Genomic DNA, 21900 nt, shown 5'->3' with positions numbered 1-21900 from the left:
CTAAAAAAAAAAATAAAGAACTTTACCAAAACAGGAAGGCAAAATACCTTACAGATTCTGAGGAGCAACAAGAATTAAAACTTCAAGCTTAGTATAATGGGTATATGGCAAACGCTCATAAAGCTGTAGCATATACCAACATATGACTGGTACACAACAGATCTTTCTTGTGATTCTACACAAGAACCAGAATTTTTTTCAGTATTGCAGTTGGCAAAAAAAGTATTAATACCACCAACGTGGAGGACAAGGGACACCCATGGACTGTACCAGTAAGCACCAAAGGTTTACAAGCACCTTTGAAGTTACTACATACAATGTGCATGAGTTCAGGTTCAGTCACTACATTTTATCTTTGAAACAGCAGCATTACTAACCTGCCAGTGTTATATAACTGCCACAAGCTGACAATATCACTCTTTCCTTCTTGTACAAAAAGGGAAGTAAATTAGAAGGAATGTGGAAGGAAATCAGAGACTCTTCCAGTAACCCAAAATTTGTGTCTGACACACAGACACAAATAACATAAATACATAAAAAACCATGAAAATTCTTGTTTTTATGTGAAAAAATCACCACATTAGGAAGTAATTTATCATATGATAAAGAAAAGCACTGTCTACTTTATGGTTTCTTAAAACTTTTTCTGAAGCAGCTGGTGTTCACTTCCGAAGAAGTAAAAAAGAACTCATCAAAAAAATCTTAGACCAGTTTAGAAGCACAAGCAATCATAAATTCAATTCCAAAGAAGCTAACAGTATAATGCTTCTCCTGTTGGGTCCTCCTTAAAGGTGATTTGTACTAGCTTCAAATTGAAGACAGTTCTCTATTTTTAACTGTTTTACAGATTTAAATACTGCTACACTGCAAATAAAGCTGCCACTTCAACACATCTATACCTTTATACTCCTGCAGATTTTGATCTGTGTATGTTAGTAACATTCTATTTGTGAAGATTTTTAGACAAGATTTAACACTGTAGTAGCAATAAATGTAGTGGAATGGAAAATTCTAGTCTATTTCATGGCTCTTTAGAATACTTTAATTGCCATTAGGATTCTCTTTGACATTTCCCTAAGGGTGATTTATAAAAAAATGTAAACCCTTATCTATTTAATACATATATTTACTATGCATCTAGTAATTGAGGTGTTCTACATTCCACAAGCCATAAGCAGCGCCAAAATTTGGAAAAAAACATTTGCTACAGAAAACTGAATTTATCAATGTAATATTAGAGATATTAATGTAACATGGGCTATGTGTCAGCTACATGTTACACAATTCAAGGTCACTGCAAGTTAAAACTAGCCAAAAAAGGAGTTTGATCAGACAGCAGCACACTAACTGCCAATTTTACTCCTTTCAGCCTCTGGAATTAGTCCTAAGAACATTTACAAACTTGGATAATTTTAAGCTATGGATGCCCTCCTGAATGCAGCTGTGTAAAGATTATAAAGAAGTCGGTATAACGGTGCATGCCAATGAAGGCAGTATTAAGGTCCTCACTCTTCATGTTTAAGCAGCAAGAGACAAGGAGTGCATGCCCTGCACCATCAGAGTAATGCTGTCTTGAAAACTTACACAAAATTTGGAAATCTAGGTAATAAGCACATTACTTTTGTCTCTAAATAGAAAGTATTACAAGTTAATAAGTCAATTTTAAGGAATAATGAAACACATTTAAACTTCAGTAAAATGGAAACATAAGGTTTATAATCAATTTAGTCACATTTGCCAAGACAATGTTGGTTTTCACCTGTTTACCCTATAATGCATGATGCACATGACACGGAATGTCACATTAAATTATATTTTCATTGTGCTTTCATCAGCTTTCTAAACCTTCAAACATACTTGAGTTTGTTCAGTAATCACTAGGAAACAAACATTAAAATCAACACCTTAGTACACATATTTGCAGGATATTTTACATGCTTTTAAAATAGCAATTTTATGCTTTTTTTCCAAATGGGCCTCCATAGTTAAAAATATTTTCAATGCTTCTACTCAGATAATTACTACGTTTTTTTACTATTTTACTATAGCCAGCATTCAAGATGAAAAATAAGATCAAATTAACAACTGAAAATTTAATATTCTTTGATTTTCAGCAACAGCCCTCCAGTAACTTGATGTTTGTAATTTTAAATATGTTGTCATTAAAGTTAACTTACAGGTCAGCAGGAAAGAAAAATTTAAATCTGGATTACTTTATTCAGAATTATTCAGTGCTGTTTGCCTCAAGTATTGTGTTTTAACTTGCTCTTAATAATTTCTGTCATTAGCAGACTCAGAACAAAAGCATTAGAGATTACAAATATAAAATATTAGTGCTGCATGTACTTGCCATAAACAATTTAAGTTTTGTTATTTAAAAGCAGCTAAGGGAACTTTGCTATTAAATGGCATATATTACAACTGAGATAAACTTGTTCATATTCAAAACTTGTGATGTTAATCCAGAAAAAGATGCCCATAAAGACAGTGATTTTTTAAAAATCACAATACCTGGCAATTCAATACCACAGAGATACCTTCAATTGAGGATTTCCCTATACCATAAAATGGAGCAAGACAGTTTTGTGAAATTTGTCCTGGCATTTCCAAAGTGTTCAAACAGTAAGTTGGGGAAGCAAAGTCATGTTATCAGCACTCAAGCAAAATCTCAATTAATGCCAGTGCTATCCCAGCAGCTTTTTTATTTTACTGTAGAAGGTAGAAAAGCTGTAAAACTTCCACCATTTGGGACAGACAACTCAGTCCAGATCAAAACAGAGCAAGGTGTGGATTAGAGAGATACAACCCACACAAGGCAACTGTGACAAGATGACACTTCAAAACAAGAATACTAATTTCAAAAAAAGTACCAAACAATGTAAAGTGGCTCAAAATATGTACCTATAATGTTTGCTTCATGTAGAAATAAAAGATTTCTGTGAAAAATTCTTTCAAATGTTGATATTTAATGACTGCTGACTGGCAAGTCTTTGGTTGTGTCTCATCCAAAATTCTGTACTGACACAGCTTTGGAATTCATTCAGTGGGCACTCCAGTAAGGGCAAAGTGTGTGATGTGCTCAGACACTTCCCTTACTGTAGAAGTCCATCCGAAAATCCTTCATTTTTTGCCTCACAACTGTCATGAGAAAAGACTACTGAAGAGTTAAAAGTGCTGAGCCGGTTGGGAAAGAAAGTCTCCTGCTTATCTAGTGTGTTCACAAGTGATGCTTGCAGAACACGCCATGCTGTACTCGAAGGGGGCATGCTGCCCTTTACTGGACAATTGAACTGGACTTTCTTCCAAACTCCTGAGCTGGCTGGACTGAGCTCTGGGGTGGCTCCCCCCCGCTCCATGAGAAGACCCCTCTTGCCTGTCTTCAACCACCGTGACAGACCAACAGAGATGCGAATCTCCTCATCAAGGAACCAAGAACCCCTCTGGCACCCTACTGACACCCCCATGGCACCCCCATGGCACCCCCCTGGCAACCTCCTTCCAGAGACTGGGACTGTACTCCCTCCCAACTCAGGGAGGGGGAAAACTTAATGTACCTGTGAGCATTCAGCCATGAAAACAATGGACTTCTCCCCTCCATGGAAACCTAATTTCAGTTACCTTCCCCCAACCAAGAACAGTATATATATTGGGGTTCGGCCCGACTGTCCTTGGAGTACTCCCCAAGACGTGCACCAGCGAGTTTCGGCGGCGGGACCCCGAAGACATCACGTTTTGGTAGCTATACCCCATTCCCTGACCTTCTTTCCTCCCTTTTTCCTTGTCTTACCTTTCTCTTCCCCAGATCCCTTAACCAAATGCATATTTAGCTGTGGTTATAATCAATAAACTATACCTTGTTGATTTGTTACTGCAAAACCCCTGTGCGTCTTGTGTTGGTTATTTTGCACCCAAAAATCATTCGTCACCCGTTTATTTCGGGCGGACCTTCACACTTACCAGTAACACTGAGACTCCAGCCACTGAGATCTGGAGTCCACAGCATCAGAATGCAATCACCATCCAGTTCTGCTTACCACACAGGCAACTGAGGATTTAAAATTAGATGCCTATAGCTAAGGGCTGATTCTATATAATCTTAACTGCCCCAAAAACTCAGAAAAACATGCCAAAGTCATAACAAGTGCAGACTAAATTTTTCATTTAATTTCTTTCACAATTATGGTAGTGAAATAATTCAAATAAAGGAATGAATTGACACTAAAACCAGTTGAATTAATAAAATTTGACCTCCTGAAACAATATTTCTATTCCTCCCCTTCTCTAGTGGCTTGACTTCTTCTCTAGTGCATCCAAACTGTACCTCCCAATGTATCCCAAAGTTCTCCATGTGTTCCACAACTAAAGTGAGAACCTTTTCCACACTCAGACCTCATCCTTCCCATTCAGCTGCTCCAAAAAACACTCCAACACTTAATAACCTTAGCATACACAACTCTCAATCAAATATTGCAATAATGGGTCTATCAATTAATAAAGGCAATGCTACTATAGTAGTAGACAAATGACTAACTTATTTTCCTTAGGAAATCAAGTTAAAACTTGCAATTATTTTAAATAAACAGATTTAGCTGTTGCATCACAAAGAACATATCTTACAGTGAATTGAAAGGGAAAAATTGTACCTTATTTCATTAGCAATACAACCCAAAGTAATCTGAGCAGACCAAGAAAGGTCAAGGAATTAAAATTAAGATGCCAGTAAAAAACAGAATTATTTTTAAACAAGAACAAAAGAAACACTTTGATAAAAAAAGTTTAAAATTGCTAAAGATAAAGTAGATTAAATTCTTCTTATTAGTCTCTTTTAGCATAACATTTTGAGGGGAAAAACACACCTGATCAAATAAACTGCTAATTAAACTCTTTAAAATCCTGTAAGATTATTTTCCTTGGGTAAAGAAATTGAACTGTTTGATTCAATGAAATCATCAAGATGAAAGCAAGCCATCTTTTCCAAGAATATCTTACCAAAGGTTTACCCTTCATAGCAATTTTAATGCTTGTCCTCTGAAAAGAGCAATGTTCTGAATAAATGAAACTTAAAAATTGGCAATGTCCTTTTTTGTCTTTTAGTTCAAGGCTTACAATCTGTGGAAGCTAGAGAACAATCCCACAGTATTAAGGCATTCCCCATTTCACTTATTTCAGTTATTTCATTAACTCCTGATTTTTCATTTAATAGTTGGAGCAGATAAAATCCTACCTCTCTTGCTTATTGTTTTAAAAATTCACACAAACGTTACAAGAGTCCCTAGAGAGAAGCAGTGGTGGGCATCACATGCAAACAGCTATCAAATCTGGAAAGAAAGAACAGTAGGAAAAGATCCAACATTGGATCATTCTGTCTAATCTAATTTGTAATGATCTAAGTTGACAGTTTCTACAATACTCCATAAAATATGTATCTTTCTACAATATAGAATGCAAGAAACAAAACACAATTAAGAAAGAAGGTTAGAGAAAGCCTTGGAAAAACAAAGACAAAATAGGAGAATTAGAGCATACACTTCCACAGCCAAGGGAAAGATAAATAAAAAATTGGTTTCTTTCAGCCATTGTGTTTTGTGTCACAAAAGTATCCATATAAGCTGTGCAGCATTCTGCTGTTACAGAGTGGAAACTTGCATGTTGGCATAGGGAATTAAAAGAATCATGACTTAAATGGCTAAAAAGCAGAATACAATACCAACACAATAAATTAATAATGAATTATGAAGTCATAAACGATACAATGTGACAAAAATCAAATGAATGACGGACACGGGGTAATGCATGGGAGGAAATGGTGAACTCAAGACACTTCAAAAATAACAACATTAAAGAACACGGTCCAAAATGGAATGAAAATATGCTGAGGGAAAGTGTGATCAACAATGGGTTCAAACCTAAAAGTAGGAGAAGAAGAAAGACTGAAGTGACAGTCTCCATTTTGAACTTGGAAAAGCTGGAAGTGAGGGCTTACATTTTGTATTTTTGTTTATAAGCAACAATATGAAACGCATAAAATGAAGAAGATTAGATAATGCATTGACTAAAAGATTTTGAATATTCTCAGAAAAATAAATTCTATACAGGAGACAAATGAAAGACATCTGTAAACAAAAATAAAGCCTAAGATGAACCCTACAGTTGTTGAAAGTAAACAGAATGTTTGTAAAAGGAAACAAAGCAGCAAAGCAAAGCTGCAAAGGAAACAGTCTGTTTGGCATCACTAAGAGATGCCACAAGCTGACATGTTAGCTTCCAGGTGGGAAAGCACAGTGGTGAACAGGACAGAATAGGTGCCCACATGACCCAAGACCACTATGGCTGTCACCAAACCTCATTGTTATGTTTCACTGTTTGTGCCTTAAACCAGTTAATCCAAAGACAGCAATAGAAGGCAGGATGTTCCCCTGGAGCACTTTTGCTTTGCCATTTGGAAGGAAAAGCCCAACATGATTGATCCAGAACTTGTAAACCAACCAAAATAGGAGAGGTGACTCCCGAAAGTCAGAAGTATTTGCTCCTCATGAGCTTTTTTTTGAAGTGATCCTAGAGGATAAAAGTTCATACCGTCACCTATTTAATTTCTTGTTTTTCACAAGACGATATAGAGGAGTTAACAATGTTAACAATACATGGAAAAGAATATGAAATACTGAAAACAACTGTGGTCAGTGGCAAAGGTTCAAGTCCACATAAATTGAACTAGTATGGTTCTGTATTTGATCTCATGTGTCACAGTTTTTCAGAAGATCAATGGTGATTTCTGAGTTTTTTCAAAACATTCCTTGAGAAAGAAAATATAAATGTAGCAGGTATTGGACTACAATGATATTTAAGATACATCTGACTTTCAAAACTATTACTACAGTATTTCCTTATTCTGCAGAAAGTCTGCAGGAGTTGTTTTGTGTTTTAAGAGGGCAAAATGTGAAGCACTTTAGGTGCTTTGATTTTTGGAGATCTATAAACGTCACATTTCTTGTCAGAAACAACAGCACATATTGACTTATATTTCCCTGCCAGACCTGTGGCTACAGTGACTACTTGAAAAAGACACACAGCTGTCTTTTACACATGCTGACAAGCACAGCAAAGAGGATCAGTACAAGATTACAGCCATGGTTTAACTCTGGATCCTATCTGAATTCTTCAGACATTTGCATTTCTATCTTATGTCAAGTTGTAGCTGACACACTAACATTAATGATGTACTTCCACAGTTTGTTTTTTTACCTTTTATCAAACTATGGTTCATAGATAGATATAACACATATCAAAAGCCTCCAAAACTCAACCTTCTCACTTATGCAGCCTTTATCATGTACTGCTAAGGATAATCCAAAAACAAACAAACAAAAAAAAAATCAGTAAACATTAGAATGCTATATAATCATTCCAAACAAAGAGGTCAACGCAGGGGAATTACACCACTACTGAACAGAAGATAACTCTGATATGAAACACAAGCCAAACAGAACACTCTCAGAAAATGGAAGTGGGGAAACTTTCACTCTACTAAAAAAGTGACTTAATGAAATCAGTGCACTATCAATAGCGTGCACAAAACAAATCACAAAAGCCTGTGAAAAAAGTCACACAGGTAGAAACTGCACAGATAATGTATTCTCTATCCTGTTACACATTGACCACGATCATTTTGCCAAGATAGCAATTATTAATTCATGATGTCATCTATTCCTTATGAAAAATTAGAAATTGCAAATTTCCTTTGCCAATGAAAAGGTTATGATGAATCCAGTTGCAGAAAAAATCCTTTTGACTACCCTTGCTTTGTTAGAAGGCAGAAGAAATGTTCAACTGATGGCAGCCCATAGGCATAAAACAATTTCAAAGAGAGGTAAGGACTGCCATGTAGACACCAGATGGCACACTTGTTCAGTACAGATCAGTGAGTATCTTAAATGGTATATATCGCTCCTATTCAAAAAATATCTTTGAAATAATTATTAAATTTTCCAGGAAAATGACAGTAATAAAAAGGAACTGTCAGATGAAAAGAAACAACAGTTAATCAAAATATGATTATAAAAAGAAACAAGTCAACCATGAAGCTTAATTACATAGAATTACAATTTTTCTGTATTTTTTTTAAGTTTCCATTGTCTTCAGAACTTTTTTCCTAGAAAATCAAAAATTTTGCAACATTCCTGCTTTCAAGCAAAACTATCACTGAGTCTATCAAATAATTTGTAACTACTGTTTCTCAGGCTGAAATAAGTGACAGAACTTGAGAAAGAGCAGGATTGACTTCTATCCTTTTTAACACTAATTTTCTCCAAAGTACATGTTTAGAGAACTGAAACACAAGCAGAAAGACAAGGAGGCCAGAAAAGCTCAGTTTTCAGGCGTTGATAAAACAAGTGATTCTTTCCTGGAAAACTCAACTTACGAGAACTTATTTGCAGAATTGACAGATACACTGGTTACCTTTACTTAGAGAGATACCAGTATTGACACCACTGGAATACCATTTGGAATACATTTATTTCTCCATGCCTTTGCTGCATGAAAAGCAAGTGATTTTTCATCTGCAGGTCTTTTTTATCTTTCTTGCTTTCTTAAAAATCAAACCAACCAACTAAAACAATCCCCAAACTCCAAACAAAGCAAAACAAAACAAAGAAGGGGGAAAAAAAAGTCAAACTGATACACTCCATTTGCTTCAAGCATCGTGGAAGAGCTAGATCTTACTTCACTCTATTCTGAATTTGACCTGAAGCCAAAAGAGAGTCCTATATTTTCATGTGTCCATGTATTCGGCAAGCTGAAATAATTAGTTTATATATTTGTGACGTTTATGATGTTATGGTGTCATAGCCTCAGTTGAGCTTTTCTATTAATTGATAAAGAAAACAAAGTTATTTTACAACTTTCATTGTAATGAAAACTTTAAGTTTCAGAAAGTTGACTGAATATCGATTTTTTTCTAGAGTACTTATGTTCAGTTGACAGCAATTAATCTTTACATTCTGTATGTCACAATCATAACTAACATAGATTTTTTACTGTTAAACAGAAAAATTACTGTGTGTTTCTCTGGATTATATATAATGCAATTACAGAAAAGAGATTTTCAGGTTTCAAACAGCAAAAATAAGTTTGGTATCAGAGCATCAGAATACTTCATTTACAGGCTTCAACAATTAAGTTCCCAAAATTCTTTTATTTCACCTTTGTAACACTAGGTGGATAGATGCTTCTCAATAAAAAGGAATTCAAAATGGAATTTCCACAAAAACAAGCCACACAAAAAACCCCTCTAATATCCTCATTAAGAGTACCAGGATCTGACAGCATTTATTGGAAGATGGAATATTCAACAACACAAACACTACTTCCAAGGACACACCAAGTGTCCCTTCCACTCTTAGAGCACACAGCCAGCCCCAGCAGCACAAAATTTCTACAGAAGATGTTGTATGTGTATGACATACAGGAACTGAATCATACTTCCAGACAACTGCATACATTGTAGGGAAAGCATGGGTGATGAAACCTTAAAAATATACTTAAGTTCATTTTTTCAAAAGGACAGAGGGAAAACTCTTATTTCACAAAAGCAAGACCTCAGACTAACAAAACTATTTTAGCAATGACATGTTTGATAAAAAAATAATCTGTGTATTCTTTTTTATTCTAGGATAGCAAATGAAGTCAAGATATTTTTAAAAGCTGTGTTTTTATAATATAGATCACCTCAAATAGACTCTGAAAATCTGTACATACACAGCTGAGTAAAACCATAGAGTAAAAGCATAGAGTAAAACCATTAACCTCTCAATTTACTCCTGAGAATGCTATTTGCATCTCTTTAGAGTATTTTCCAAAGAAACAATCTATTCTATAATCTTTATGAGGAAAAAAAAGTGAAAGAAATGGTACAGCTTAGAAAAGCAAATGTTAAAAAACATATTCAGATATATAAGAAATATAGAAATATAAGGAAGGTGTTAATAGATATCTGGTTTATGCAATTAGCTATTGATTTCTATTAGCTATATGGTAATCATTAGCTATTAATTTCTGTGAAATTATTTAGCAGCAGAAATAATGATTTGTGATGCTTATAAGAGTGTGAAATTGGAATGATAAAGATAAAATTATAACGATTTTAAATAAACCTGGCTTTAAAAGCTATGCACTGAAATGCAAAAAATCTTTAAAAGGTCTCTACATATGGCTTGAAATGTATAAAGCATAAACAATTCATTAAATTCTGTCTGCAAATGCAGCCATTACAAAAAAGAATTAAGTATAAAGCTTAACGTCTTGTTTATTTACATTCATTTGTCATTTGTAGAGAGTAAAAGTATGGTTTGTTTAAATTTACCCTTGTATATTCACTTATATGGTCAAGGGAAGTTCAAAATCAGAATAACAATGGAGTGCAAATGGCTGGGCTTTCTCTCTGTCTTCCCACAAAGAGAAACACAGACAAGGCAGAGAAGTTTAATGCTTTTTTTGCCTCTGTCTTCATCAGCAACAACAGGCTAAGGGAGTCCCAGTGCCCTCAGCTGAAGACCATGGTTGTGAGAATGCTGAATTCCCAGTCAACCCAGAATTTGTGTGGGATTCACTGCTCCAGCTGGATCCCTGTAAGTCTGTGGGGCCTGATGGGGCCTTATTAGAGAATACTTAACTGTCTGATGTCATTACAAAACTTCTTTTGATGATTTTTGAGTAGTCCTGGGAATCCAAGGGGTCCCAGTTGAATGGAAGCTGGCAAATATCCCAGTCTTCAAGGGCAAGGAGGACCCTGGAAACTACAGGCCTGTCAGTCTCACTTCAATGACTGGTAAAATTATGGAGATTTTTCTGGGAGATACTGAAAAACCCTCGAAGGACAAGAAAATCATCACTCAGAACCATCATAGCTTAATGAGGGGAAAGTTCATCTTGTCCAACTTGATTTCCTTAGGTTATAGTGAAGGGGGTGACATCAGACTGGTGACCTGTCACTAGTGAGGCTCCAGAGCACTTCATATTAGGCCCAATTCTTCTCTGCATCTTCAAAAACCACTCGGACACAGGACTTGAAGATATACTAAGTAGGCTTGCCAATTATACTAAATTGGGAGGAGCTGCTGACTCCCTCAAAATCAGAGACCCTGCAGAGGGTCCTAAATGAGAGATCTGGGCAATTGCCAACTGTATCAAGCTTAACAAGGGCCAGAATCTGCACCTGGGACAAGGCAACCCTCAATGTATGGACAGACTGGGGAAGGAGAGGCTGGAGAGCAGTGCCACAGAAAGGGCCCTGGGAGTTCTGGTCAATGGCAAGCGGAACATGATTCAGCAGTGCCCTGGCAGCCAGGAGGGCCTCCCGTGTCCTGGGGGGCATCAGGCACAGCACAGCCAGGCAATGGAGGGCATTGTCCCACCCTGGTCAGCACTGGGGCAGCCCCACCTCAAGTGCTGTGTGCAGTTTTGAGCACTGTGATATAAAAAAGATAAAGCTATTACAGCTATCAGAAAAAGTTCAAAGGAGGACTACAAAGATGGCAAAAGCCTAGAGGGGAAGACATTAAAGGAGTGGCATGTTTAGCCTGGGGAGGGGGAGACCTCATTGAAGTCTCCAGCTTCCTCACATGGGGAAGAGAAGAGGCAGGCAGTGATCTCTTCTCTCTGGTGACCAGGGACAAGATTCAAGGGAATGGCCTAAAATTGGGTCAGGGGAAGTTTAGTTTGGATATTAGGAAAAGGTTTTTTCACCCAGAGGGTGGTTGGGCTCCTCAGGGAAGTGGTCACAGCACCAAGCCTGACAGAGCTCAGGAAGTGTTTGGACTGTGCTGTCAGGCACACGGTATGGTTCTTGGAGGTGACCCATGCAGGGCCTGGACTTCAGTGATCCTTGTGAGCCCCTTCCAACTCAGAACATTCTGTGAATCTATGAGTCTATATAAATATGCTGTGAAATATTTGAAAGGTAAGAGATAGAAATACATAGAGCACTCACGGGGTTCTTTAGAAAGCTTATCTAGCATTAGGATACAAAACACTGTTCTGGCACACAATTAATGTAGAGAACTGTACAAGGGAGAAGCACTGTCCTGACTCTGAATAACTCTGCTTCAGTATTAGTCCTCTCACACTTCCAAATTACAGAAGGAAACTAAGTCTCTAATGTCATGCAGAAGCTGTGAACGCTAGTGTGCTCCAATTGTCACAGGTCTCTGGCCAGATGGTCTGGTTTTGGCTGGGATAGAGTTAATTTTCTTATGAGTAGCTGGTATAGTGCTCTGGGGTTTGGATTTAGCATGAGAATCCCAGAATATTCTATGTTGGAAGGGATCCATGAGGATCATACAAGCCCAGCTGTTAAGTGAATTGCCCATACAGGGATCAAACCCACAACTTTGGCATTATTAGCACCATGCTCTGACCAGCTGAGCTAACCTGGTATCAGCAATGCTGACAAAATAATGCTGATAACACATGGATGTTCTGGCTGTTGCTAAATTATGTATACCTCAAATCAAGGACTTTTCTGTGTTTCATGCTCTGCCAGGGAGGAGCTGCACAAACAGCTGGAAGGGAGAACAGCCATGACAGCCTGACTGAACTGACCAAAGGGATATTCTACACCACAGAACATCATGCTCAGTATATAAACTGGGGGAGTTACCCAGAAGGAGGCCAATCATTGGAGGGGGGAACAGTCAGTGGTCACTGTTTCTCTTTTACAGAGAAACCCTGCTGACAGGGCAGCAAAGATGTTATCTTGCAAACTGTGTGTTGAAGAGAAGCAAAGAACTGGAGAGAACTGAAACAAAGACCAAAAATTCAAGCAGAGTAACAAAATCTTTCTTAGACTGATAGCAGTGTTTTTCCACAGTGCAACACCATACAGTGACAACACAGTATGCCACTGAAAGTCAATTAATCTCTTTATTACATACTACAATGTGTGTAGATATATTATGTAACACACCACAGCATGAGGGAAACACTTCAGAGCAATCAGACTTGTCTCCATTTTGCACAGAAGAACTTTGGCAGTTATTACATAGGCTTTAGAACAAACAATCTTGTATTTCTATGGATTTCTGAACAATGCCTTATATTACTCCTTTTTTTATTACATGAATGAACTATGAATGTCTTTCCTGCAATAATTTTAGTTCTCTTTAGTCCCAGAATCATGATTCTCCACACCCTAAGAGCACTACATCAGGTATAAAAAGAGAGAAGAGAAAGAAAGAAGAAAAATGGGATATGAGATACAAAGGGTTCAGTAAGCAGAACAGCAGACAAGTCTTCTTTCTGTGTGAACATAAGCATAACAACACTAAGTTCAACCTACCCAGGCAGCTGTAAGATTCTATGAGATCTTATGCTTTAGGAGAAAGGGTACTTTGCCTCAATGAGGAAAATAAAGAAGTTTCTCAAAATTTAATTTTGGATTACTCACACTCCTAACAGTCTGAGTTAAATTAATCAAGCTTGGCTTGAGTCATTCCTAAAGTTCTGAGTCACAGACAAGGAAAGAGAAGCCATTAGGTAAATCAAAGCTGTGGCCCAAAATTAAAACAAACATTTAAGACTGGGTCAGGAAAATACTTGCTTAATCCTATCAGTGTACATTAAGTAAGGTATCTGCTAGTATAATCATAAAATGCCTAGAAAACTTTATGAAGAAAATAAAGTTGTGCTGCATGAAAGATGAAGTTTATCTAACTCTAATGTGAGAGGTTGCAATATTTCCTGATATTAAGAAATATACTGGAAGATGAACCACTTATGTCTGAAGGGATGTGGGAACACTACTCATCCCATAACCTGGACCTAAATGCCCTTTGATATTTTTATGTTCTTTTTATAGGTGGTATGACACATCACACATGAAAAGCCTTGTTTTCTGAACAAGTAGGAGAGAAAAACTTAAGGAAAAATGTACAGTGATCAATAATAAAGCACTGCTTTCAAAGGAAGGAAAGATGCTAAATATTTCATCAGTACAGGAAGCAAGAGGTTTTGCTTGTCTTCTCAAAATTCTATCCACCATGAAAGTTTAACAAAATATACAGTGACTAGTAAGACTAGGAAGCCAAACAAACTGAAATAACAGGGTCTTGTGACAGTCATAAAATGTGCAGTCAATCAGCAGGCTGCCTGTAGATAAGGAAATTACCAATTATTTAATTATTTTACAGCTATAATTCAATATATTTAAATCTACCCTAACAAGTGTCCTTACTACTACAGTGAAGAACAGCTATTAAAGCTAAGTTTAAGGGCAAACTGGATTTTTTTCTTAAGCCTGTACAGCTCTTCAGTTAAGTACCGTTTATCCCAGCTTCCTATTTTAGCAAAACAATATTTACCATAACTAAAAAAGAACTAAAATGAGAAAATGGAATACATAACAAAAAGAGAACATCAATCTAATTGAAATCCCTCAATTCAAAATGTCCACAATGTAGGTCATGTGAAACAATATTATGAATATGAGCCTCAACACATCACCTCCACCATCATTTACCGTGTTTCTGATTGGAATTTTCTTCGGTTCTGTTGGCACATCCTGAGGAACAAATTTCACCGGTTCCTTAATTTGCCTCCTTGATCTTTTGGTCCCATCTGGTAAGGTTTCCATGGCAATATCAGCCTCCATATCGCTGCTACCTGCCTGGTCACACTCTGAGCATTGCCTGCAAAGCGGAAGATTTTCTTTTTAAGACTGCAGTCACAAGAGCAGAAAAAGAAACATGATGAAGTTTTGTGTTTAAGATAAATTCAAAAGTCAAAGTCAAGACATCAAATGGACATCTAAAATGTACATTTTAAGCAATCAAGCAAAACACAAGTAAGATGTTCTTATTTTCCTGACAGTACTTAACTTTGAAAACCAAGATTCTGAAAGTAGAAATTAATCTTCAGGAAAAATGCCCCCTATTTCATTATTTTCATTCTACCACATCTTCATTTTTAAAGCTGCCCACTGATCTCTACTCTATTAATTACTGCAGCTGCTGCTGCAGTTTAATTATAGAATCATACAGAGGTTTGGATTGGAAGAGATCTTAAAGATCATCTAGTTCCCACCCCCCTGCCATGGGCAGGGGCACCCTCCACCAGACCAGGTTGTTAACCTTTACAATGACACGGTGCTCAATTCATTCCAATGAGAGTATGCTTTAGTGGCAGAGATTTGGGGTGCTCAATTCATTCCAATGAGAGTATGCTTTAGTGGCAGAGATTTGGAGGACATGTTTCTTATGAAAATAAACTTTAATATGCATTCCCTAAGGGAGTGTGTTTTAAATCTGAAAAAAAATTGTTAGGAGAAAATTACAAATAAAGAAGCTAAACACATATATTAACAAACTTGGAACGCTAAATTGAAAAAAATAAAGTCTACTGAGTTTCTGAAAAAAATACAAAATCACCATCAGAACTTCAAAAATTAAGGGATTCTAAAGTAATTCTATTAACAAGACAGGAATTCATCAGGATTTGGTTTTATTTGCAAAAAATCATTTTATGCAAGTCATAAATGTGGATGTTCAGTAAAAGCATTATACTCACTGGAATAGCCAGTTTTAATTACTTCTCACACTACACTTCCAATTCAAAAAATTACAAGTCCATTCAAATAAAGTCCAATTCATCCCTGTTCTTCTATTAAACATTTTTTTTAATAATACCAACCAAAAAAAAAATCAACATAATCTTGTGCTATTATTTGGCATTAACAGGGATTAGCACATTAAAATTATCTAAATGATAGAGCAAATTTGCTTTGGAAGAAGACAGAACAAAAACCCCATGTATTTAATTATTTGAAGTTAAATTTTAATACACACTTCCAACAAGAAGGCATATCCATCCTATATACACAAAAGCACAAAGTCAGATACACATGTTGTATTTGAGTCTATTTGTTGCAATTTACACATTCAACAGGAACAGTTCTCCTGTGAGCTTCAAGTGAGGGCTAACACAATATCACGTCCATCAACTTTCTATGTTTTTTAGTTCTTTCAAAGTAATCCAAGCAGTACAGTCTCAGATCTCTCCTAACTATACCAAAGGACACCAGGAATCATCATGGTTTGCTACACAGACCAGTGGCTACCAAGTCAGAACAGAGGGAATCTAGTCATGGACTGGGTAACAGATCAGTGCAACCCTGACTAACTCAAGAACTTTCTCCTTTAACTTTTCCATATGTAAATTTTATATAATTGTGGCTACATTGCAATGTTAAAAACATTTATTACCTCTTATCTCAAAAGAACTTAAGACAGGGTGAATAAGACCAATGAAAGTACTTGAAATATTTGCTGGTCTAGAAAAGCAGAACAGGGTAGATTGCAGGAAAGATAACCGTTTCTCCCCTCTCTCATGTAAGTATGGAGTCTTTATGAAAAGCCAAAGCACAAGGAAGACAGTTTATATCCTTTTCAAACAGTCTGGGGCCAGCATACGAGAATATGGTCCTGTATTCTTCCTCCTTGCTCTGGTTACAGAGCAAAGGGGGATGGAGTTTTCAGCACTGTTTAATTCCCCACCATGCACATCATCACTGGGGGCGTGGGTTTGGCAGCAAGAGTCGAGCACCAAAAAGAGAAAATTTGCCATCTTGCTTGGATCTCTCCGGAGAGAAGGTGCTGGCATGAGCAGGCCCCAGCCCTCTCTCCATCGTTGCTGGTCCCCTTTTGCATCCCAAACCCCCCCGAGCTGGTGCTGCAGCAACAGCCGGACAGAAACCACGGCCAGAGCTGGCAGTGCCAGTGGTGCCAGTGCCGGGCGCGCGGCACCGAGTCAAGCTGGGCAAACGCTGCTGAACACAGCCCAGCACAGCGCTCTGGGAAAACCAGTGGGAAGCACAATACCTGGGATCTGGCTTCTGAGTTTCAGCCTGGCTCTTTGCTACTTTCTTCACACTGGGGAAGGGGAAGGCTAAGCTGCAAGGGCTTTGTCCAGCTTAAAGCCTTTGTCCAGCAGCACTGTTTTTGGGAAACATTGTTTTTGCACCCAGAGGTGAATACCCTTTTGTGTGAAAAACCCTCTCTCTCTCATATACCTTTTGCATTTAATATTGCTGTGGTTATTATTTGCTTTAGTAAAACTCTCCCTATTGCTCCTACATTATCAGAAGGGGTGGGACAAAAGGGAGTAGTTTACTTGGAGTTTTGTTCTCTGTGCTTGATAAAATGAGCACACTCCTCTTTACAAGTCTCAGTTTGCTACACACACAGTACTTGTAAACTCCTCCAGGCCTTAAGACACTAGAATATAGAAAAATATAAGGTACAACAGCTTTCACAATGCCACTTTTTACAGTTATATGTTTGCATAAATTTGTGTGAATATACACACACAAATATGCATCCACATACACTAAAGTCAATAAGGGCACATATAGACCAAACTCCTATTATTTAAAGATTTTATGGAGAAAGGCACTCCAATGATGAAGGAGAGAGAAGCTTTAAGTAACAATATTCTCTCCAAATATTTCATGTCTGCTTACCTATAAGTTACTTTGAATTTCTTTATTTTCATAAGATGGATGCATTGTTCTTAAAGCTGTCCAACCCACAGCTTTAAGGTGAATTTATATTTAGCAAGCATCAGAGAGCACGGCCCTCCATAACACTGCAGAATCAGTCACGTCATTAATTTATGTACTGGAAAGCACAACTGAAAGCAATTACTATGATCTGCTTATGCAGATGTAAGCAATTTCTATGAAAATGCTCAAAAATTCTATGAGCTGTTCTTAAAAAGCATTTATTTTGGTAAAAATATGTGCCATGTATAAATTAAAGAAAAAGCCTCCATAACTTAAGAGCTGCACTAAAAATGACCCTGTTAAAAGAGAAACAAATAGTCATAGGGTTTTACAACAGTATTTGGAGTGGAGAATCCAGTTTCTTGGATCTACCACTCTGCCTGTATGATTTAAATAACTCCTCTTCTTTATCTCTGTTATTACAAGGGAAAGACACCATTTTTCTGCTACCTGGGTTCAGACAGTTCTATAGAAAATACCCATGCAGATCACTAAAATCCTGAAGCTGCACTATTATCCTATTTAAATATGTTTGTGAAGCATTGTAACTTTTATGTTACTGAGGAAGACATAAAACATCTTGACCAAAAGATGAGGTACTGCATTCAAGTTACTTAAATTCTGTTTTTATGAACAAGCTTGCTCTGAAACAGGTTGTGCAAGTGTGAAAGCAGTCAAAAATGAAAAGCAATCAAAATTACAAAAAGCCTTGATCTAGAAAAGAAAAGCAAAATCATACTATGATGGAAGTGAGAGTGTTGTGTGAATCACATAACAAAACTTTATATAACAAATATATCAAAGGTAAAGGGGGAAAGGAGTTATAAACATCAACTTACAAGCAACCTCCTGATTTACCAGAATAGGCTCTACTGTTACAGTCAACTATGTCCCACCATCCCTCTTACAAAACAGACAAAGGAGTTTGTCTGTTAGCTCCCACAGAGCCACAGAAATGCTACTACAGATACACACTCCTCTGACTTGGAAACAATCTCTTTTCAGCTCTTCTTATAGTTTATTCCAAAACGGTTCTTGAATTTGAAGTACTCTTCCCATTCTGCTGTTTAATCCCAATATAGTAATAGGAAACAGCCACATGACTTCTTTTTGGCTGTGCCACAGTCATGCTTACTTAATTTCAGCTCTTCAATGACAAGCAGTGAACAGAGAACCTGTCACAGCAGGTCACCTTTAGAGCTACTGCAACAATCTTTGCCTACCTCTAAATTAGCAAGCATTGCTATGCAGCATAAACAAAACAGCAGGAGAAATGGTGCCAAAGACTCAACTTTCAGTACACAGGTTTTGTTTTGCTTTTAGTCTGGACTTGCCTAATCTAGACCCACAGGGAAAATCAGTAGCAGGCAACAATATGCCTACTTCTAAAATGTGCCCGCTGCTAAATTACTGGAAGTTTGTTCCATCAAGAACTCTCAGTACTGATTTGAAATCTCTTAATCATACAGAATGTCTGATTAAGCACTAACAACCTACAGAAGAAAAAAGAAATTGGGTGATTTTATTGTTTCTTCAATCTAACTTGGTATAAGAATGAGAGATAACTTCCCACTTCACACACATCTTAAGTCAGTAGCAGTGAGCTGGGAAAGAGTATATTCAAATTGCTTAGCAAATACCACTACAGTGCTTCCAGAAAACAGTACTGGACCTGGTGTTTGGTGTTTAAAAAGGAAAATAAGCAGAGCTTGTTTTCAAAAGGAAGACACAGGTCTCCCAGACACACACTGACAAATCACTTCTCACAGTGTTTACAAAGAATTAAGTCACTTTGAACACAAGAAACACAGACCACAGCTTCAAGATGACACCTATAAATTACACATGTAAATGACAGTGGTGGAGGTGGAAAAAAGATAGGGCTGCTTTTATTCTGGAGATAAAAGCAGTTTACATGAACCTAATACAGCTGTCAAAAAGCTTCAAAGAGCACCTTACAGAGTGTAAAGTTACAAAGTTTTTAAAACAAAAGAAAATCTGCCATTTGCAACAACCTAAACATCCCTCAATTCAGACAAGTGACAATACATAAATATGTAAATTACATTAAATGCATGTAAAAATGTATATTATATTAAATGTATGTTAAAATGCAAAAAAATTATGATATAAAATTATTAACTTTATACAAGTTAATAATTTTATATCATTATCCAGTGACTCAGGATGAAGAGGTGCTGGATCAGTACTGAATGAACAAGGTCAGGAATATGAATGAATGTCCAGATAACACTGAGTGCTCATGGAACTACTGGCCAGGAACTCTACAGCTCATTCTGTCCTGTGGCCAATATTCCCCACAGCAGTCACCACTAAAATAACTTGGCCTTCTAGAGCAAAAATAAAACCAACCAGCCTTAATACAACCATTAGTCCTTGTTTTGTCCATCTCAGTCCCCAATATTGCATATGCTACCAGAAGTTATCACCTTTTTTCAGCAATCTCATTCCAATAGAAGAAGCTAATCCTTGTTAGTAGCTGCCAAGTATTTTCTTAATGAAAATGCCAATATTTTACAATTAGATTTTGATTCATTATATTGTCTGCCAACACTTGTGCATTGCATTAGTACCAGTTAAGAACATTCTCTACCAGGAAAATAGATCCAGAATGGTCAGGAGTATAAAAACACACAAGTTGTCAGCAAGAATGATAAGACTTCGCATTATGATAACATGCTAATCAAAAAAATATTTAATTGTTTAAGGAACAGAATTTCTAAGAAACTGAAAATCACAAATTTTTAAATGGAAGGAAACTACACCCTTTCATTGTATGGTTAAAAAATCTGATCTAGGAACTGGACTCAATCCTTCCAACTCAGGATATTCTATGATTCTACTTTAAAAGCACAGCATCAAAACAGGCATAAATTAATGCTTTAATGTACTATTATATAAAATAGTTTCTGTGTTCCTCATCTCAAATCTATCTGAAATGAGGACAGGCTTTGAACTTACTATGGTACAAACTAGTGCAGGGTGTTCTGTTACCCTGAATAAAACTGTTACACTTCCAAACATGGAAAATTCTTAGTGTGAAGTGTTTTAAACCAGTTAAACCAGTAAGCCATGAAACACTGGTGCTCACCAGGTCGAAATTCTTACTATGATTTCACTAAGACTAAAACCATTAACTCATTTTAAATTTAACACTGAGGTAACAAAATATAATTTGTGCTTTCTTCAACAAATTAGCTTTTAAATACATAATATGCTCAAAGTTTTTTCTCTTATATACTATTGGGTTTAATTTAACAATTTCAAAACCCTTTTTGGTAAACTGTAATTTAAACTATTAAATGCTGAGCCTGAAGTGGATAAAAATTATAACTACAAATTACTCTATGTAACATCACACACATAACCTGTATCGCCTGGCATCCTCAAACAAAATATAAAAGGTGAAGCTGATGGAATAAACTCATGTTAAAGTACTCATTGTTTAAATAAACATAAATTAGTAAAGTACATGACTGTAATCATAAAAACTTTTACAAGGGCTCAAGTTAGGTATTCTCAGTAAATTATCATCAGTGATAATGGAATAGAAAGAAAAATACAAAGAAACAATTGATTCTTGATTACTATTTTAAAAAAGAACTAAACTCAATGTTTTTAACCACTCTTAAAGTCTTTCAACCTGCCTAGTGTTTCACGGAATTTCCCATACACCAATTTTATTTTTCTGCTATGTTCCTATTACATCCTATATAAATATCTGAAAATACATGGCCCTCATCTAAAAAATATATGTCCTTTTCTTCGTATTTTAATCAAAAAGATAAAAATTGTATTCAAAACAGCAGGGGAGGAAAAACCTGCTGAACTCAAACTTGGATTAAGGGTTTGTTCTATGTGCTCTCCACTGATCCTGAAAAGAATACATAAAGGAATGTTCAATGATGAAAAGAATGCAATCAATGCAGCTCAATTTGTCTGCTATCATCTCACACTCCAGAATATGCCTGAGCTAATTAGAAGTAAAAGCCAAGTTTGTGATCTGAGATATAACTGAAGCATGAAATTTACAACAAAGCTAAGTTATAGCTTTGAAATGAAAGAGCTTTACTACCTAACCTGACCTATCCTTCCTTTAACACCTACTGAGAATTAGTCTTATATCTTTTGTACTGATAGCTTTTAGTGAGCTTTTTCAACTTTGTTAAAAAGCAGAATAAAAATCAAATCTCCTGTGTAAATGAAGAAGCTATCTAAAAATTTAAAATATAAAAAAAGCTTCCACATAAAATAACTACTGGGCAAATTTGACTAAAGAGATCAAAAGTCTAACAATACAATACATTAAATAATTAAAAGAAAATTAG

The 21900-nt window shown here is 36.4% G+C and overlaps 1 protein-coding gene across 4 annotated transcripts in view; it reads right to left on the bottom strand.

Annotated features, from left to right (window-relative positions):
• PHF14 (PHD finger protein 14) overlaps positions 1-21900 on the bottom strand; it is a 161045-nt gene that overhangs the window by 92820 nt on the left and 46325 nt on the right. For all 4 annotated transcript variants that reach the window (XM_058023704.1, XM_058023715.1, XM_058023723.1 and 1 more), the window contains one exon: positions 14513-14681. In XM_058023704.1, the coding sequence (XP_057879687.1) occupies positions 14513-14681 (169 nt within the window). The remainder of the gene's footprint in view (positions 1-14512; positions 14682-21900) is intronic.

The sequence above is a fragment of the Melospiza georgiana genome, chromosome 1 (genome assembly GCF_028018845.1).
Source record: "Melospiza georgiana isolate bMelGeo1 chromosome 1, bMelGeo1.pri, whole genome shotgun sequence".
In the NCBI taxonomy this organism is placed as follows: Eukaryota; Metazoa; Chordata; class Aves; order Passeriformes; family Passerellidae; genus Melospiza; species Melospiza georgiana.
This window is presented reverse-complemented; position numbering and strand designations above follow the sequence as displayed.